This window comes from Ananas comosus, linkage group 10, assembly GCF_001540865.1.
Source record: "Ananas comosus cultivar F153 linkage group 10, ASM154086v1, whole genome shotgun sequence".
Lineage (NCBI taxonomy): Eukaryota > Viridiplantae > Streptophyta > Magnoliopsida > Poales > Bromeliaceae > Ananas > Ananas comosus.
Genome location: NC_033630.1, coordinates 3861561 through 3883157, shown reverse-complemented (window position 1 = coordinate 3883157; position 21597 = coordinate 3861561). Strand labels below are relative to the sequence as shown.

The 21597-nt window shown below is 33.3% G+C and overlaps 2 protein-coding genes across 2 annotated transcripts; both read left to right on the top strand.

Annotated features, from left to right (window-relative positions):
- On the top strand, positions 685–11188 carry LOC109716336 (probable tocopherol cyclase, chloroplastic). The gene is made up of 10 exons (XM_020241715.1): positions 685–1123; positions 2308–2552; positions 4081–4160; positions 5542–5618; positions 6889–7058; positions 7772–7869; positions 9477–9584; positions 9919–10035; positions 10359–10508; positions 10764–11188. Exons 1-10 carry the CDS (start codon positions 912–914, stop codon positions 10935–10937), a joined length of 1431 nt encoding a protein of 476 aa, XP_020097304.1. The 5' UTR covers positions 685–911; the 3' UTR covers positions 10938–11188.
- LOC109716792 (bark storage protein A-like) lies at positions 15116–21251 on the top strand. Its single transcript, XM_020242369.1, has 5 exons — positions 15116–15546; positions 17841–17908; positions 18889–19044; positions 19459–19707; positions 20784–21251. Exons 1-5 carry the CDS (start codon positions 15303–15305, stop codon positions 21123–21125), a joined length of 1059 nt encoding a protein of 352 aa, XP_020097958.1. The 5' UTR covers positions 15116–15302; the 3' UTR covers positions 21126–21251.

The following is a 21597-nucleotide window of genomic DNA, read 5'->3' as shown; positions in this document are numbered from 1 at the left end:
TATCAAATTATTGGTGTTATTAGTTTTTTAGCTCTTGGATTGAAAAATGTGTGGTTAGGATGATGTGGGTCCCCTAGGGTCGAGTGGGTAGTTGGTTGAATAGTATAATCTAACAGATAAAAATAATCAAAGAGTTAAATTTAACGGTGGAAAACTCGTTATACTTTTAAAAGTATCAAGTCATTTGTGTTCGTAGATTTTTGATCTTTTGATAAAATTTTATAGAATTAGAATAATAGTGATCTTGTAGGATTGCGTGAGTGGTTTGTGAAATAGACCAATTAAGAGGGTGGAATTAGTCAAAAGAATAGATCTATTGGTAAAAAACTTATAAGCAACTAGTGCTTGATATTATTAAAAGTACTATAGTCAGGCTATATATAAATATATATATGTTCCTAATTTTTCTTCTCTTTTTTATTCAATTCATTGAATTAAAATTGATGAATGAGTAGAAAGTTCAGAGTACAAATGCTCTCTCTCTCTCTCTATATATATATATTTTTTTTTTTCAAGTCAAACACCTAAACTCTTGTTGGCCTGAAAAAATTTTGAACCGAAAATTTATTTTTATGAAATAAACGAAGCGGATCGCATGCTATTTATCTCTGAAAAAAAAAAAAAAATCGTTCGTGTATTGATTAGTTCAAATTTCGAGATGAAATTTTTATTGAGGTAATTTCGGATAGGACGAGCTGGGTTGCGTGCTCGGGAAAAAGCAAGCTGGATCGCCAGCTCTACTCTCTACTCCCCACCGAGGCCTTCTTATTCTAGAAAGAGGAGGAGAGCAAACGACGAAATCCCTTTCGAGTGTGGCCCACGTTGCCGCCTAATCCCAACTACCTGTTCGCTCCTCCTCCCTCCTTCCCTTTCCGCCGCTACGAATCCCTAACCCTAATTCCCCCGCCGTCATGATCGGCGCCGCCTCCTTCTCCGCCGCCGCCGCCCTCGGCCCGCTCCCTCGCCGCCGCAGCCGCCACCAAGCCCCCGCCGCCGCCGCCGCCGCGGTGGGGCGGCGCTCCGGGAATCGGGCGGTCGCCGGGGTCTCGGCCGCGCCTGGCGCGGAAGCGCCTCTTTACGTGCCCACGCCGAGGGATCGGGAGCTTCGAACACCCCACAGCGGGTAGTTCTCTTGATTCTGACTCTTTCGTGGGATTATGAATGGTTAAGTGTTTGCTTTAGTTGGGTATGAGATCACTATTTGAGATTTTGCTTCGAATGTAGAGTGGGGCTGTTAATTTTTATGAGTATAGATCACTTCGTATTCATAACTTATTTTCAATGATGAAGATTTCGAATCGATGATCCACACCATTAAGTATGATCTAGATTATTTAAAATTTTTAGAAAATGAATTTCGTAATTTTTTGAAATTATAATAAAGTCCATCAAATGGGTATATAATGAACGGTCAAAATTGAATGACATCCTAAAAATAGATGATCGGATACTTTAATTTAAGATCGGAGTTATTGATCTTTATCTAAATAGTTAATAGAATTTTTTTATCAAAAATTCAACCGATTTCAATTCTTTTACGCAGTTAAACTAGCAAGTATTTCATATCGGCCGTTATAAATTGTCAATTTTGAGGTCTTTTGATTGTAAGGTAAATGATGTCAAAAAATTATGAAATTTGATTTTTAAAAGTTTTAGATATTCTAGATAATGTTTAACGGTATGAGTCGTCGATTTGGAAGCTTTATCATTGAAAACAACTTATGAGTACAAAGGCAATTGTACTTATAAGAATATAGTAGCCAAACTCCCGAAGCAAACCCTTTTATGTTTTTAATTGTTAACTTGGTGAGTGTTTGGTTCTAATATAAGTTGTAGTGCTGTTTGTGAAGTTCTATCAGGAGAAGCAACGTATCAAATTCATGCAACAAGTTTTCCTTCAGCTAATTGAGAAGCTCCAAATTAAAGCTTTTCCTTTTGGCCTCAAAATCGCGTTTCTTTGTCTATGTGTCAGCAATCAAAAGCTCCTCGGACTGCAGCTGAACGCAGAAACAGAAGTAGAGCCAAATGGGCGTGCAGTATAGATGCTACATCCTTCTATTGTGTTAAAACACTAAAATTTGTCTAATTTTACTCAATTCACATTGTAAAGTTTTTTCTTTTATTGGGCTGAATTATTAATCTTGCAATTCCTCTTTTTGTTTGACGATTATTGAACAAAAAGAGATTGTGCGTTAATTGCATTCAGGGGCTTCTGATTGAGCAGCAATGTGTTCATAACACATTACGTTAAAGACCTCTTGGTTAGCTGATTGTAGTTGGAACCAATTCCCCAATTTCTTATGGCAGGTATCATTTTGATGGGACTGTTCGGCCCTTTTTCGAGGGGTGGTACTTCAAAGTCTCGATCCCTCAGTGCAGGCAGAGCTTCTGCTTCATGTATTCGGTGGAGAATCCTGCATTCCCCAACGGGATGGGAGTACTCGATAGGATGTTACATGGGCATCGATTTACTGGGGTGGGAGCTCAAATTCTCGGGCCTGATGATAAGTATATCTGTCAGTTCACAGAGGAGTCTAAGAACTTCTGGGGAAGTAAGCACTTCTCTTGCAGTAATCTCTTTTACTACGGACTCGGTTTTGGTCTTATATTTGACTGTCTTTGCCGTATCTTCCAAATTTGTTAAAAAAATGGGAAAAATATGCCATGCCCTTCGTGAATGTAAGCGTGATTGCATATCACTGCCTGGACTTAGGAAATGATGGACTTATATGAACAACCTATCCACCATTGTTTTTTCTCTTTTGGTCTTTTAAAATTTTTTTTGGTGATTTGCAATCATGATAATGTGTTTGGAGGTTTGGTGTACTTTTCCCTAAATGTTTCTTCCCGCTACTGGAAGATAAATCTGAGGAACTATATTGTTAAAGTAGAGTGAATTATGGGAAAGGGAAAAAAAAAGAAGAGTTCACATGGTTTGGCCGGGTGTGTGTATGCCCAAATGTCCCCACTCCAAGTTGAGGAGAGATCCTTCTAAACTTCATAAGTACGATCAGATGAAGAACTTGATAGGGCATCCTTCAGGACGTTGCTAGTTTTGTTTGAGTGGAAATGCCACTATCCAACCTTGAATGTGGATATTAAATACTTGCTTTATGGATTTTGCTGCTTACGATTTGTCAAAACTTTCAATCCATGTATATTATTGTTACATATCTTATTTTTGCATTTTCAGAGAGATGTTTTGTGCCAAAGTAAGTAAATAATCTATTATATGATTTTGAGATCTTATAAATGAATTGTTGGCATTCGCTTGGTTATTGTTTCTCATACTTCCTAATTGACTGTCATATTGTAATTTTTGTTTATTGTAATATACTATTTTGACTCCACTTTTGAAGAAACCTTGCACGTTAAACTGTATGAAGGATTATAACTAATATTGAGAAGAAGAACTTACGTATTGAGGATGAATTAATATATTAAAACTTTGTAAGATCTTGCTGTTAGATTTATTTAAACTTGTCTCTGTACAGCAGAATTAGCCGATTAACGGCCGTCAACTTTTGTTTTGTTTAATATTTTAAGTTTCAGTTCAAGTGATTTTCCAAACTCCTAGGCACCAAATAGTAAATAGTGAAGTACTACATTTGATTCACCGTACAATCAAAAGTGTCCTCTTTGATGACAGTGAAGAGCTCTTTGACGATAGTGAAGAGGTTCCTTTAAATTTTAATACAGAAGCTACTCTTTTCTGTGCATTGCATAACCAAAAATTAAAGAGTTCCCTAACAACAAATGATTTTGTTGTTGAAGGTTGTCATCTAATATATATGATGTATTTTTTTGTCTTCAAACACCACCATCTTCAGACAAAAATTTTTCATTATTCTTTTATATTTTGTATTACTCAACTCTAAGACCAATATAATCATGATCTTGGCAATAGTGTGCAGTTGTGAAGAAACCTATTATTTCCTGCCATGATCTTAGTGGCCTTTTTCTTTTGCAAATTCTGTTCTGAACTTTATGTTGTTGCTTTATCTACTTTAAAGTTAATACGCTATAAAAATCTGTATTATTTTCCCTTTCCTCTTAATTTGTTAATCTGTCATTACATAGGTAGGCATGAACTAATGGTGGGCAACACCTTCTTACCTGTGAGAGATTCCAGTCCTCCAACTTCGGAAGTTCCTCCTCAGGTCGGTTCTATGTAGTTTCTGACCTAATGCAAAAATGATCAGTATTCATTTAGTTGTCACTTTAGTATATACATTATGGGTTTAAGGTTTATATCGTATTCATGTACTTCTTTCGTGCATTTCCCTTTCTCGTATATATGATCTAGAAAACTAAGGACTTCCAAATGATCAACATATTGCCTTTCCGTGGTGCAATTTATGTCTATTATCTTCGTGCTTAACTCCATGTAAAAAGACTGAAAAGATGCATATGTTTCATCCTCATATTCTTTTGTACTTTTTGAGCAAGCAATATGTCTTTATCTTTGCTTATGCGTCAAACTAGTTGCATTTGTCATTTTCTTTTTGGGTTACCTAGAAATCACATCATTTTTTACTTCCTGTAATTTCTTTTATTTGCATCACTTTTCTGTAGAAGATCAGATTATCATTCAGATAAAATTTTGACCTCCACTACATTATGAATTCAATGAAGAACTTGGCTTTTCCATTGTAAACCTTGTGATTGTCTTGATGTAGCTTTAAGCGTAGGGCTCTGATGTCAAACTGAAATCTCAAAAAATGAGAGGAGGAAGATGATGGTGGGAAATAGGGGAGATGGATGGTGCAAAATCAGAATCCCTCCTGTCTTGAAGCCCATTTTCTCCATTCCTGCATTTACATTGCATGCTATGCAATAACTCCCTAAATGCACCATAGTCTAATCCCTGGAACCAACTTTGCATTAAAGTTGGGTCCTTTTGACAATTATTCTAATCAGAAATTCTGTTTCTTGAAGGCAAGCATTACGCTAAAAATTTTGGACATACCCATATGTTAAACAATGAACTCCTAAGACTCACAATAAATACTCAACCACTTTCTAAAACAACCTCATTATACAGTTTGACTCTATTGACAGAAATGTGTAATGTAGTTAATATAGCACCTTAATTAATCATCGCATCTGAAACTCTGAAACTAAGAGTTGCTTAATTGCAAAGCTGGGTGTCCTTCAGCCAAATGGTGATCATAGCCTCGTTTTTGTTTAAGACGGTGCATTTCGTCCAATAGGATGGCCTTTGTTGGCCATGTACTTCTATATTTTTAGCAACAAGAGTGCTGCAAGCGGTTGTCATAGTACCTTTACATATTCATTTTGATGCAGTTAGGATCTTCTATTACTGGAAATTCTATTTCAAAACAAACACTCTGTTCATTATCATCTATATAATATTATAGGCTTTAGTGCATCCATGACATATACATATTTATCATTATACGTGTTATACATGTTTATGTGTACTTGTGTTTATCCATATTGAATATCTCTAAATACTTCCACTTCTGTACTTCTTTGAGGCTAGGAAATTAATTCTCGAATTTTTCCTGTTTGATGTAGGAATTTCGTGAACGTGTTTTAGAAGGTTTCCAAGTTACCCCATTATGGCATCAGGGCTTCATTCGGGATGATGGGAGGCATGTAAACAGCACTCTGAAAATGTTGCTTTTTGCTAAAATTATGTGATGATAGATGCAACATCTTTGCAATAAGAATAATTACGTTCAGCTTTTAAATATTACTCTTTTCTCCACAAATCTTTTTAAAGAATAGTCAGTTGACCTCCTGTTTGCTTATAACAATGAGCTCAAACTTTCTTCATCCACATGGAACTCTAGTTCTATGAGTGGTGAATAAACTAAATATTTACTTATCTGAACGAGTCGCACATACACCCTAGTACATGTTCCTCGACGCTGAGGACCAGCACCTTTTGAGATTTTGAGAAGAGTTGCTCTTTGGATGGTTTTAATTTTGGTATTTATTTATGTTATATATGCTTATTGTGTATTCTAATAAATTTGGTGAACTTTTGTGGTAAACTTTGTATGATTATGTTATTTATCTCTAGTCTGTGTGGATGTTCCTGAGATGTTGGTTTTGGTTTTCGAAGTCATGTGGCTACCACTTAGCAACTCCTCAAAATGATCAATTTTGTTGACAAAATAAATAGGGAGGCTTTATAGACTAGGATAAATTTATCTTACATCGCAGCCGGACTTTCAGGCCAATTTAGTGAAGTAATGTAATGGAAAGGAAAGAATAATTAGGATTGCAACAGAGTTTCAAGTTGTGGAATCCGACTGTAAAAGTGGAAATGTCCATGTAAGAGCCGATAAGCTGTATTAACCTTGCCCATAAAGAAAGGAGCCCAACAAATGGTTCCATGTGGTTGGGGCCCAGTCTCAAAATTTTTTTAATAAGATTGAGTGCGCTACCTGCAACTTTTCCTGAGTAAAAATGTTAGAATTATTGCTTAATCGGTATGACTTCTTCCTAAGTACTCTATGTTTCTTCTTTGACTCTTTGGATACATGTAGAAGCGTGATTCGTTCTTTGAGGGCATGACCTCACTCATCATAACATTTATTGATTGAATCTATATAATCTGGAAGTATTTGTAGAAATTTTTTATATTTATTACTTCCAAGTTTAACCTCTGTCTTATGCATAAGTACATGTATATGTCAAATGCATCATGCATCAAGCTGCTTCCTTTCTTGTTTCTGTCAGAGTTAAGTTAAACATGTGGGCCTTACCTATAATGAAATATCATATGGTGTACTTGTGTACTGTTGGAGTTACATATGATGAAATGGCAAATTCTTTAATTCTGTTTGTTTTTTGATGCTAAGATCTTCTAATTTATTGCATGAATATCATATGATAATTATATGTTTGTGGCAGGTCAAATTATGTGCAGACTGTGAAAACTGCACGCTGGGAATACAGCACGCGTCCTGTATATGGATGGGGTGATGTTAAGTCGAAGCAGAAGTCAACAGCAGGTTGGCTTGCAGCTTTTCCTATATTTGAACCTCACTGGCAAATTTGCATGGCAGATGGATTGTCAACAGGTACTTTTCACAACTTTTAGATGCCGGACATTGATTCCAGCTGCATCTTATAGTTCATCCTGTTTACTATGCTTGTACATGTAATTATGTATATATATATCCCCACATATGTAAATGCATTTATATATATATGTGTCCCACATATATATGTGTTCCACATAAATAAATGCATTTATACATGTCCCCACATATATAAATGCATTTATACATGTCCCCACATATATAAATGCATTTATACATGTCCCCACATATATAAATGCATGTGTGCACTTATAAGAGGAGGGATCTTCCTACAGAAGTTTGAAACATTGTTTTTCACTTGGATGATTAGCATCAATATCCTTGTAATGATTCCCTGCAAACAATAGAATCTCACTTCAGGTGCATCTCTAGTTGCTTAGTCTTAATTTAACTAGTTTTGGGAGTGAAGTCTGGGAAAACTAAGTTCATCTTATTAAGTCGTTGGTGATTTCATTTAGTTATAGTGCAAGTCTATATTTTGTTGGGATATAACCTCATTTTAATCTTTCTGTGTCTCTTGTGTATTTTCCTGTAGATCGTGGAATTCCACTTGGAAGATATAACTAAGTACAAGTTTTTTTTATTTTTCTTTGATGGCATTTTGCCATTTATTAAAATTATGAACACAGAACATGGATAGCAGATGTTTTTATTTACATATAGTAATGAATGGTGTTGTATTTTCATATCAGGGTGGATAGAATGGGATGGAGAACGGTTTGAATTCGAAGATGCTCCTTCCTATTCAGAAAAGAATTGGGGCGGAGGCTTTCCTCGAAAATGGTTTTGGGTGACTTTCTCTACTTCTTCAAACCTATGATTGTTTGAACAGATGACTTTCACAAAATTTCCCATGTCTTTTGGATCTAAACTATGTTCTTATTGCACTGTCCAAGTTAGTGAAGCATGTTTCTAGTTATAAATTTGCCAGGGAACAAATAAAAGCATGCATTTCGAATTTGGGTCTGTTGACCGATTCACTTTTGGCGGGAATTAAAAATTTCTCTCTCACGGAACAATAAAAGTAAGGGGAATTTCAAACCAAGGTTTTAAGTGCCCGTCGGCACGGGCCATATCTACCGTGCCGTACCGTGCCAACAAGATACCGGCACGATACAGACTCCATGCCGATGGCACAGCTCAAAACCCTCTATTCTTTAAATTAATAAGTAATTTTCTCAATAAAGTTCAAAAGATGTGATAAAAAAACATAATAAATAGTTAGAATATTTTGTTGCTAAAGAAAATAAATATTTCATGCTATTATGTGTTGGTACACAAGAATTTTTTTGACCGGCACACATCGGCACGGCTCGGCACGCACCGTGCCGGCAAGTTTCCGGCATGATCCCATGCCACGGCATTTAAATTCTTGTTTCAAACCTACCTCTCTATAACTTCAAAATATAACAGATGCCTCTACAAAGTTGGAAATATCACCAATACTCCTAAAACTTAAGCTCTTTTATGTATACAAGGGCACGAGAGATATTTTCCAATTTAGAAGGGCATCTATGAAATTAACTCTTTGGTAGGACATAGAAGAAATTAGCCCAAAATAAGACATCTGCTAGCAAATCTTTACTCTTTTCCAAAATTAAGATTATCATAATTAAACTTTCTAAATAAACTTTCCAAACCCGCATCTTTCACCTTAATTAAATTTTTCCTAATGCTTCTCTTTCTGCTAACTAGTTAAACTTTCCAAACCTACCTCTTTCAACTAATTAATTAAAATCATGACAAATAAATTCAAATCATATGTATTAACATTCCAAATATAGTGTTGAATGAATTTTGATTCGTAATTCTATCTAAATTTATGTTAAAGAATTCCAAAAAAGGGCTTAGTATAGTTACTGTTATTATGCAAGTATTTACTAGGACATGTATTACCATCATGTATTGATGATTCAAACAATCACTTTATCTTGCCATGCATGCTCAGAAGGATTATTGTTTATAGATAGATGGCCATTTATGCTTTACGAATTCATCATTTAACATCTAAATTTGTATATTGTTATAATTAACTATGTAAACTTTTTAATTACCTAGTTGGAATTTAAGGGGAAGAAATATATATATTTTTTTACATCTAATTTTTTCATTTGAAAATCATGCTTCAAAACGATCTGCTTTTTAACTTTAATTGTCTAAAAATTTTTACATCTAATTTTTTTTTTACATCTTTTAGTAGCCCATTTTTACTACTATTTCATGCTTCATCGCCTCTTAAGAAACATTTCATTTTTGTAATGGATGCTGATATTGGTTTGAGTATCATTGGTGCTGATATTTTGCTCTATAATTATGATGAAATTGTAAATTTCATGATTTTGTACATTGTTGGTCGCTTATTCGATCAGTGAACAATTGTCCTCTCTGTCATTGCAGATTCAGTGCAATGTTTTTGAAGGTGCATCAGGGGAAGTTGCCCTAACTGTGGGCGGTGGCTTAAGGAAACTATCTGGATTGGCTGATAACTATGAAAATGCCGCTTTGGTATGGTAATGAGTACTCATATCCTTGCTTACTAACCATAGCTTCGTATGTACCATCCTTATTATCCAACTAAGATGTTTACCCATTTAATTTCATATTTTCGCTGAAGGATAAACACTAAGAACTGAATGATAGCTCAACATAAGCAAGGGAAGTTCCAAATGTTATGAACTTTATGAGCAGGTTAATTAGATGTACACAAAATGCACCTTACTAATTACTGGGGAATATTTATTTTGCTTGTTTCCCCGGCGTGTTTTCAGATTCTTGTATGGTTGAAACTTTCTGATGAATTAATTGGATAAACTAAATAAAAAAACATCACTTAATGCAGATTGGAGTTCATCACAAGGGGATTTTCTACGAATTCGTGCCATGGAATGGGACTGTAAGCTGGAAAATTGCTCTATGGGGTCACTGGCAGTTGTCTGGAGAGAATGAGACACACGTGGTAATTAGCTCACCTAGGCCTTAAAATTTAGGCCACCTGCTTTTTGATGTTTCTTTTGTCCTGATCAAAAAAAAAAAGAAAAAGCTTCCTTGTTTGAGCAAGATGTTCATCACTCGTTTGTTTAGTTTGTTAAGGCATCATATATTGTTTGAATCCCTCATAGAGCAGTAACTTTTGGATTGTTCCGATTTCCCGCAAAGTTTTAAGTAATATCGCTTTCGATGTAACTGTAACTGAGTGCAAAATGTATATAGCCAATCAAGTCTTTGTCCTGATTCCGTGATTTTGTGAGTAATTCAGTTCCGTATTTTTTCCTAAATCAGGTGGAAGTAGAGGCCACCGCAAAAGAACCTGGCACTCCGCTGCGAGCTCCAACTACGGAAGCTGGGCTTGTGACGGCATGCAAAGATACTTGCTTTGGAGACCTCAGGCTACAAATATGGGAGAGAAGAAATGATGGTAGTAAGGGAAAGGTACGTATATAACTTAATGTAACTTATCGATACTCTTTCACTTTTTGAAAAAGCGCAGGACCAATGCATAATTTTAAGTTGCGCGAATAGCTCGGAGGAAAGAAGCGTTATTATCTCAGTGGATCTAAATTTTAGTAGTTTGATTCTCAATCCTTTACTTTGTACAATCGGGTCGCAATTGCGGTTAAACGTTGGTTCTTAACCAAAGAATTTTACGAAAGCATGAGATTGCAACTGAAACCTTTTTGTTTGCAGCTGATACTTGATGCGACTAGCAATATGGCGGCGCTAGAAGTCGGCGGGGGGCCCTGGTTCTCGCAATGGGACGGAAAGACGCAGCCGCCTGAGATTATCAGCAGCGCTCTTCGCGTTCCGGTTGATGTGGAAAGCTTCTTCCCCATTTCGATTTTCAAGCCTCCTGGTCTTTAGAAAATCATGCCCAGGTACTCCAATCTCTTTTAACTGCTTCGCCATATCTATGACAAAAACAGTATATCCAAATCTGTTGGAATTGTTGAGAGTACTCATTTATTATGTCTGATTAAAAAAAAATAGCAATGAAAAAATATTTTATTTCCTTTCTAAGGAACTATATTGTGTATATATTGGACTACTTTAAGCCGGATATACCTAATTTGTATAGTTCTATTATAGAATACGAGGAAGTATGTTTTTATATACTTAGAGTTTTAATTTTGTTTCATCTAATAACGTTAGGTAACATTTCAGTGCTAAATGAGTTCTTCAGTCACAAGTTTAGAATTCGAAGTTCAATTCAATTATGCAAACCGTTTTGTAATTTTGAATTATATTTAATTTTAGTGAATAGTTTGAGGACTAAACGTGCAATTTATCCATTATTGGAATAATTAGTAATATATCTTTCAAAATTTTAAAGTTTTTATTTATTATTCTAGTCATTTCGTCTCTAGAATTAAATTTTAGAGGATATTTGGATACTAATGATTAATTTGAAAATTTTTAGTAAATAGTAAGGGGCATATAAATAAAACCTCGTAATTATTTATCATCAAAAGCTCCGGGTAACAACAACTTTGCCAGCTTTGATGATAGAATTCTTTTTGCTCAGATATAATCTGAGCAGTGTTTTTAGGCTAAACGTAATCAAATTTTAAAGCTTAATTGTGCGTGGCGAAAAAACAATTTCTAGAAGAAACGTGTAGTGGGTAAAATCAAACTCTTTATCGTGATTAACAAAAAATTTTTATTTAACACAAAATTAAGGTGATATAACTGTTGGGAATTCAGATAAAGGTGCATTTGGTTCCACGTAAAACTGTGAAAAAATTTTAGTAGAAAATTTTTTGGAGGAAATAAATTTTACGTTTTTAGTAGTAGTTTGGTACGTAGGAAAAGAAAAATAATTTTTCATCACGATTGTTTAGTTGAAAAAAAAATAAAAAACTATTTAATATATTTTTTATTATATTTATTATATATATAATATTACTATATTGTATATATTATTATTATTACTATTATTATTATTTATAGATTAAATATATTTAAATTATATAAACTATTACATAATTGTAAGAGTTATATATTTAGGATATTTAATAAATAATTATAAATTTATAAATAAATATAATATAATATAATAATCTCTCTATATATAAAAATAAAATACTATATATAATAAATAAATATATATTATAATATATTTTATATATATATATATATATATATATATATATATATATATAATATATATTATAATGTGAGGGAGGTTCACTCATGCGGTCCACGAGGCCGAAGTGGCCTCGTGGATCACATAAAAATATCCTCTTTGTTTTTGGTCGCTCTCACGTGCAAAACGAGAGGGAGAATTGCTTTTTCTGAATATATAAAGTTGTATTCACCTAAAATTGTATAATTAAATTAATTAAATTTGTTTGCATAATATAGGATAATTTAAATTTAAGACTGAAATAAATTTAGACTATGCAATTTAAAGTTTAAGTTTATAATAAATCTCTGCCATAGAATTTAAATAGAGTAAACAAAATTAGGGCCGTAGAGTTTTAGTGAGAAATTAAATAAATCTATATGGAATAAATCTAGACTTATTTGTGTAATTTATCAGTTTGATACGTCTAATTAGTTTGATTTACCGAGTTGGTGTTTTTTTTATACCTTTAAAAACTTTTAGCTTTTAATCAAATTTTAAAATATTATTTTCTTATCTTTTAGTTTGCAATTAGTTTCCTAATTTTTATTATTCATTTTAATTAATTAAGTCAAGTGTCAATGATTTAAAAGAGAGAGAGGGGGAAACTTCTGTGTTGAGGCCTTGAGGCCTGAGGGGAGAGGAAAGGGAGAGAGAAAGGGGATATATATATATATATAGAGTAGGGCTAGAATACTTTTACAAGTATCACCCAAGTGATACTTGTGTGTTTTTAGCCATTGGATCTACTTTTTGATTACTAATAGTCCTTGGATCAAACACTATTCCACCTACCACCACCTGCCACCACCTACCACCATCATCTCAACCTCACATCTCTCCATCCAAGGGCTAAAAACACACAAGTATCACTTGGGTGATACTTATACAAGTATTCTAGCTCTACTCTATATATATATATATCAATAGCTTAGAATACTATCAATATAAGCTATTGGTATTATTAGTTTTTTAGCCATTGGATTAAGAAATGTGTGGTTAGTATGATGTGAGCCCCCTAGGGTTGAGTGGGTGGTTGGTTGAATAGTATAATCTAACAGGTAAAAATAATCAAATGGTTAAATCTAACAGTGGAAAATTCGATAGCACCAAATTCAAACTATATATATATATATATATAGTAAGTCTTCTGTACTTTCAAAAGTACGGAGACCTCCGTGCTTGTAAGTTGTTTTCGATGATAGAAAATCCGATTCGACGATCGGCTCCGTTAAGTATAATCTATCTTATTGGAACTATTTAGAAATCAAATTTCATAATTTTTTGATATCATTTACCAAGCGATCAAAAGGTCTCAAACTTGACTATTCTAATGGCCGATGTGACATGTTTTTAAGTTCAACGGTGTAGAAGTATTCAAATTAGATGAAAATTTAATAGAAAATTCTACTTAACATCAATAGCAAGACCAATACTTCCGATTTGAAATTTGAGTCCTTTATCACTATTTTGTATGCGATTTTCATTTTCAGCCGTTCATTTTGAGGCTACTCGTTTACTAGACAAACGAAGTCAAAAATTTATGAAATTTGGTTTCTAAGTAGTTCCAACAGCATAGATCATGTCTAACGGAACCGATCGCCGAATCGGATGTCCCATTATTGAAAACAACTTACAAGTACGGAGGCTCTCGTACTTTCGAAAGCATAGGAGCCTAGCTCTCTCTCTCTCTCTCTCTATATATATATATATATGAGTCCGGCTGCTATACTATCGGTAGCACGGGGCCTCCCGTGCTACCAAGTTGTTTTCGATGATGCGGCTTCCAAATCGACAATCGGCTTCGTTAGACTTGATCTACACTATTAAAAGTATTTGGAAACTAAATTTCATAATTTTTCGACATCATTTAGCTAGTGATCAAAAGATCTCAAAATTGACCATTTTAATGGCCGATGTGGTGTGTTTGTGAGTTTAACGGTGTAAAACAATCCAAATCCGATGAAAATTTTATAGAAAATTCTTTTCACTATTTAGAGTAAGATCAGTATATCTGATCTTGAATTTAAATCTTTTATCATTATTTTTTATGAGATTTTATTTTCAACCGTTCAATTTTAGACTATTTGTTTGATAGGTAAATGATATCAAAAAATTATGAAATTTAGCAAAAAAATACTTTTAATAGTGTAGATCAAGTCTAACGGAGCCGATCGTCGATTTGGAAGCCGCATCATCGAAAACAACTTGATAGCACAGGAGGCCCTGTACTACCGATAGTATAGTAGCTGGACTCTCTCTCTCTCTCTCTCTCTCTCTCTCTATATATATATATATATATATATAACAGTAGCTGGACTCTCTCTCTCTCTCTCTCTCTCTCTATATATATATATATATATATATTGATACTGCTCTCCAAATGATTTGTTATTGCATGTCACAATTAAAAAGAAAAATAAATGTGGACAATAAAGTATGAATGGATGAACGGCTTCAAAAAATGGAAATCTAACAGCCCATATTCAACACTTGTCTTGTCTATTTTTTTAATATTAGAAATCCAAGAAAGTATATAATTCTAGAATCGAAAGTGTAAGATATATAATTTTGTCTAGTATCTTTTTGTATCTATATATATCTAATCTAATATCTATAAAACCAGAGAATTTTAAGTGAAATCACGAAGCTACCTCGACCCTCAAAAAAGCACGAATATTTTTAAAGTAATTTTTTTTTCTGAAGAAATATGTCTACTTCTTGTGTAAATAATTATTGTTATCTAAACTCCTATCTCAACTTCTAGGCACTTTGAATTTAAAAAATATCTTAAAAATTCTATACCATATTATTATTTATATCATATGATTGTTTTAACAATATCTTATGATCCATATTTATTATACAATATATAAAACCTAACAATATATATCTAGTGTATACTAATTATTTGACACCACAAATTCTATTATTCAATCTCTCTCTCTTTCTCTCTCCCTTGAAAATAAACTCTTTCTCTTCTATATATAAACTCTTCTCCCCCTCTCCCTTCCTCTGATCCATATCTCTTTCTCTCTCCTTAATTTGTTGTAGCATTTTAATTAGATAGATTTTAGTGCAAGGAGTTACAAAAAAAGAAGAAGATGATGAGTGGCATAATAAAACATCTCACCACCCTTCTATTGCTTCTGAGTGCTCTTGTTCTTCTTATCATGGCCACAACTTCACATGGTGCAATTCCCAAAAGCACATTGAAGGTGGTGGAGGAGGTGAACAAACAAGGCCCCTTCTTGGGCTTGGTGGTGCCAAACTCATTCGAGATGAGCCCTCTCCTTCAATCCAAAAGCTTTGTGAAAGACAAGAAGCTACCATACTTGGACATTGGGGGTAATTCATTAATTCTTTTCATGCATTGGTTTTCCGAGCTTTTAAGCGGATCAGAAACTCCTCCATGAGACGTTAATTGTTGAGGAGGAGCTCCCTAGCTACTAATATTGTTCTAATTTTCATTTAAAGAGTACTATATAGTCCCTTGTTATCGTGGGATTTTTTTTTTTTTTTTTTTGAGAAAAAGATAGCAAGCTGAAGCTAATTTATTTTTTAGAAATGAGCTTAGCTAAAAATATAAACCAACTAAATTTAAAATTTGAGATCTTAAATATCAATAAATAAATTTTTATCCAACTGCGCTAACTATACTCAGCTTATTATCTAGAGCTTGGTTAAGTGTTTCTTGTTTTCATGATCTTGATGTTATGAATTATAAGATAGAATGAACTTAGAAGTCATAATGTCCTGTTGCTTGGTATACTTTGCTTCCTCTTTGGACCACAATAAATTTTTGCTATATTTTCTTTCATAGGAAGAAGGAAATAATAAGGAGTTTCCCTTTCTAACTTGGCTTTTTTTATTTTTTGTGTGTGAGATGTGACATAACCTTATTTCGTTTAGACCAAAATGATTGATGAATAGATTTTTAGGTCCCAGATTGCCAGTGGAGTGCTTTATATACATGCAATATAAAAGTATGATACAGAAAATTTTCTATTTATTACCGTATATTATATATCACTATACATACATATCAAATTAATTAGCCGGTTAAAATATATATTTTGTAGGCCCATCGAAAAACACGAAACAACATATTCTGATATTTTTTATCTCATATTTTCAGCTCTATTTATCAAACAAGATTATATGCCTGTTAATACCAAACATGTTCTTTAATATGTTTATGATTATATTTATATGGTGTACAATAATTGTATTTTATTTTATAACTATGGTTCCTTTCGCGTGTAATTTATTTTTATTTTTAATAATGGAGTATTTGAATGAACAATCCATAGGTCAAACATGATAGAGAATTCCTTGAAGTATCGCCCAATGAATGAGCAGGTAGGTAGCTTGCAACGTATTTCTTAAAAAAAAAAGAAAAAAAAAGAAGTATCTATTAAGCAAACAATTTTTATAATTGTTATATAATATTTTAGTAGATCAAGCTGCCACAAAAATTAAATATTTAAAATTAAATAGCATTTGGAAAAGAAAATGATAGGGTCTCTCAGTTTAAGATAAAGGGTATTGATCCTGATTTTAATAGTGAAAAGTTTTTTTTTAAAACTAATAACTCAAGTAATCCAAAAAATTTCATATCTTAAAAAAAAACAGGTCTTATATTCAACACCATTGAAATTATTCTTTTGTTTTTTTTTTTGTGAGGTGCTTTGACAAATAAGAGGATGATATTCAAAACTACGAAATTTAATTTCTAAAACCTTCAAATATTATATATAATAATATTTAATTATGTGAATTATTGATATAAATGCCCTATCATCAAAAATAAAATAAACTGAGCTATCTATACTAACATTACATATATTTTTAGTCACAATACGTTTGTAAGAAATTATATATTTTAAAGACTAATATGGAGATAGCCATATTTATAAAGATATTAATAATATTTTTTTAATTTTAGAAGGTTATAAGTAAAAGTAATTATTATATCTTTAACCAATTAATTCTAATGAAAAATGCTCAAAAGTAAGGATAAAATAGTAACATTCGGATGTTTAGTGACGTTAATGAGAAGGGTCATTCATAAAACATATTTGACATTTGAAGGATTAATCATGAAATTTTAAAAATTGAAAGGGCATATGTAAACATACAGTACTTTAGGAGGGCAATAACCGAAAAATTTATTATGCTTTTTGTGTGACAATAAGGAGTTTGATTAATTTGCGACATAAATGATGTGACATAGGTGTGACATTATATGGATCACCTCCTTCTGATGCCGTCCGTTCCTGTCAATGATTCTCCTGCTATGATATGTTGAGAGAATGCTGCTAATTTTTTTTTAGAGAAAAAGATGGCATGCTATCTGTTTCGTTTATTTTTAAAAAAAAATAAATTTAGCTGGAAATGTGAATCAACTAAAATTCGAACTTAAGATCTCGGATACCAACTATCAAATCTTTTATCATTTGCGCTAGAGACGGTGGGTAGGACGCTGCTAATTCACAGAGCATATTTGTCATTTTGCAATTTTCTACCATACCTTCTAAAATTGATAATTTTTGAAATGCAATATCAGATAAAAACCTTTCTAGTTAAAATGTAATAAATTTAAACAGTAACTTATATGGGTATATAATTCTTATTTGAAGGAAGAAGATTCCACTTGGGAAAAGTAGGAAAGGACAAGCTCATCATGGTAATGACAGGATTGAGCATGGTATGTACCAGTACAGCTGTGCTAGCCCATAGTTTTTATTTTCCAAACTTTTTCATTATTATAGTTTACAAAATTAAGTTCACAATCAATAAATTTGTCACATCCCAATATAGTATATAATTTTGGATTTCACCAAATGCTAATGTTGATGAGTTCGGCTCTATTTAGAATTACAAAAAAATTACATTATGTATAATAAAAAAATACAATAAAAATATATTATGTTTATTTTTATATATAATATTACGTTGAGTATATCACAATGAGCTGATTATAATATATTTTTTGCAGTTTCACTAAAAAGTACAGAAGCCCCTAATTTCATTTTTACCGATTATCATTAGACAGGCCTCAATACTAAACAGGGGCCTTAGTTGCACTACAATAAAAATGGTCTATAGCGACACTTTTAAATGTCGGTATAAGTCAAAAAAAGTGCTGCTGACTAAATTACCGACACTTTTGAAAAATGTTGCTATATGTGGGATCACTAGGTATATAGTAACAGTTAAAGAGTGTCGCTATAACTTAAAAGGGTGCTGTTAATTTACCAATACTTATTTAAGCATTTAGCAATCGCCGGAATTCTATCTCGTTGGCTGCGGTGGCGGAGGAGGACGAGAGGGAAGGGCTCTTCGTCTAAAATTTTAGTAGATTGAGTGAAGGGAGAAGGGAAGATGGTAATCGATTTTTCTTATTTTTTTCTTTTTTATTTGTAATCGGGCCAAACGGATTGGGTGGGGTGGGTTGAGTAGAGTAACCTTTTATTTTTGGTTGGATTAGGCTTTATATTTAGGTTTTACTAGATTTTTAAAAAAATTTAGGCATAAATGTGACACTTACACAAAAGTGTCCCAAACATGTGTCCCTATAATCTAATTCTGTTGTAGTGTTGAATAATTACAGATCAGTTGGTAATGTAATGATCAACTTTTGAGTTCAATTAATCACTTAATGGAATTTTACTACTTTTGATGCAGGTTAATGCTGGATTAGCCACTCAGCTACTGCTTAGCCTATTTGAGATCAAAGGAGTTGTGCATTTTGGAATTGCTGGGAATGCTAATCCTGAGCTTCAGATTGGGGATGTGACTATTCCTCAGTATTGGGCTCACACTGGCTTGTGGAATTGGCAGGTGAAATTTAACTAATTCTTAATTTCTCCATAGAGAAATGGGCACTGATTTTGTGATCAAGATCATGAATTTTTTCTTAGCGTCTGTTTGGCGTCGCTTCTGTATCTGCTTTTGACTATTGTTAGTCATCTCTAAATCTGATCATACGTAAATGTAATGCGGTGAAAATCTAAAATAAGAGTTTTTGGTTTTTAGGTGACTATATTAATATTGTGCTTTGACGAAAAGCACTGTACCCTTCATTATTTAGCTTGACAAGAGCTTTCTCTCAAATTTTACAAAAGAAATTAGCACTCTTTCATTCAACAATATCCCTGCAAAATCATCTATTTACATTTTTTGTGTAAATTTTAAGTCTAATGACTCCTTATGTTTCTTTTTTTACTTTAATTAATTTTTTTCTTTTTTAAACAGCGATACGGCGAAGGACCACAAAATGAACTCGCGTTAGAGGCTGGCGGAGATTATACGCGAAAATACGGCTATCTCAATATTTCATATTATTCTACAAATAAGATTGATAAATCTTCAGGAAATTTTCTGAACAATGTTTGGTATCAACCAGAGGAGATTTTTCCAGTAAATGGTGTTCCAGAAGTTAGAGAGCATGCATTTTGGGTTCCTGTTGATGAAAAATACTTTGCACTTTCCAAGCAATTAGAGGTAATAATTTACTTGGGTTTTTTGTTGTTTTATTTTATTTTTCTCCATTTTACTTGGTATTTAACTATAGGAAGTTCATGCTCATGAGATTTGATGGGTTAATGACTAGCTAGATATGAATTTAATGTTTTTGAGATTTAAATGGCACATTTTGTAAGCAAAATAAGAAATAAATTGTTACAATTTAAACTGTGTGTATAAAATTATAACTTAGTTACAATTTCAAGGAACATATTATATATAATTAACACTAAATTCATTGAAATTTCAAGTAAATTGGTTTTCCAGCTTGGATGGTATAAGTACCATTATTTTGAAATTTCAATATAAATTTTAAGCTACATAACACTTTTGATCCTTGGAAAATAAGACGCGTGACGTTTTGATTCTCAAACTTTAATGTGTAGCAATTTTTGGTACGTGAACTTTCTTAATTGTTGCAATTAATTTCTATAACTTAATTAATCTAGTGGGTTAAATATTAATATATTGCTGATGTGAAAATAGTATTGCATTTTAATTATTGTTGCGCAAGCTATCATAATCACAATTCAGCTCGATATTTTCGAGTCAGCTCGTGTTCGGCTTGAAATTAGCTCGAGATTGATTGGCTTGTTTAATAAACGAACCGAACACGAGTCGGGGTCAGTTTGCTCGTGTTCAACTGGATTTGGATTTTAGGCCAACTCAAATGTAAATAAAAAGAAACCAATATTTTGTAAATTTTAGTTATTAGGTTCATATTTTAATTTTTTAAAATTTTTTAATTTTTTTTCTACTTTTCATACAGTAATAAAGCTGGCAATCTAATTAACTTGCTGTTTGTGAGCCAGTTCATGTTCGGCTCGTTAACACGAGTTGAATTTTTTAGTTCGATATTATAACGAGTCAGCTCGCATTCGGCTCGTTTAATAAATGAACGAACACGAGCCATCTCCAGCTCGCTCATATTCGACTCATTGACAACCCTAATCACAACACGCTCACATCACTTCTACAACTATTATTGAAAACTAATGCCCGTAGCAATATTATTCTTTCATAGCCATTTTTTTTTCTCTCTTTTATTTTTCTAGGGCATGGAACTCCCCAAGTGTGCCAACTCCACAACATGCCTGCCCAGAAACCCTAAGGTGGTGAGGGTAGAGAGGGGCTGCAGCGCCAACGCCTTCGTCGACAACGCGGCATACCGCAAGTTCCTGCGGTCGAAGTTCAACGTGACTCCGGTCGACATGGAGAGCGCGGCGGTCGCGCTCGTGTGCCGCCAGCTCGAGACTCCCTTCGTCGCCATCCGCGCCCTGTCCGACCTCGCCGGCGGTGGCTCCGCGCAGTCGAACGAGGCTGACGTCTTCGCGCCGCTTGCCGCGCACAACGCCGTCGATGTTGTGCTCAAATTCTTAGCCCTCCTCACGAGTTAGGTTTGAAGTTTGTAGTAGCATGCATGTTTGCATATGAATAATGTAATCTTGTTTTTTGAAGGATTTTTTTTTTGTTTACTTTTCACTAGTAATTTTATTTTCTATAATAATTTGCTTTATCATGAATTTTATTTTTTAATGTATTTTCGGGCCAAAACATTAAATTTGTGGTTGAAACAATACAATGACATCCTTGCGGGTGTAATCAATTCGGTTTGGTTCGGGCTATAGGCGATTCCCGAATCGGATTGAACCGATTTATACTCGAAACTGATCCAAACCAAACAGGTTCGGTTGGGTTTTGTAATTAATTTTTCTTAGATATTAAATTCATAATTTAAAAATTGAATCCCACACACAAAAAGTCGGATTATAGGTATAGAATTTTGAAAAACAATATTGATGTGTCATTAAAATTTTAATCATATATATAAAATTTTGACAAATTATTTAAATAAAAAGTGTGCATTAT

Bases quoted from the DNA above. Each gene is read 5' to 3' on its own strand.
- LOC109716336 (XM_020241715.1), top strand. From the start codon at position 912: ATGATCGGCGCCGCCTCCTTCTCCGCCGCCGCCGCCCTCGGCCCGCTC. The intron at 5,619-6,888 runs GCATGTAAACAG...TGTTTGTGGCAG, and splicing joins TTCATTCGGGATGATGGGAG to GTCAAATTATGTGCAGACTG. The intron at 7,059-7,771 runs GTACTTTTCACA...TTTTCATATCAG, and splicing joins GGCAGATGGATTGTCAACAG to GGTGGATAGAATGGGATGGA.
- LOC109716792 (XM_020242369.1), top strand. From the start codon at position 15,303: ATGATGAGTGGCATAATAAAACATCTCACCACCCTTCTATTGCTTCTG. The intron at 19,045-19,458 runs GTGAAATTTAAC...TTTTTTAAACAG, and splicing joins CTGGCTTGTGGAATTGGCAG to CGATACGGCGAAGGACCACA. The intron at 19,708-20,783 runs GTAATAATTTAC...TTATTTTTCTAG, and splicing joins CACTTTCCAAGCAATTAGAG to GGCATGGAACTCCCCAAGTG.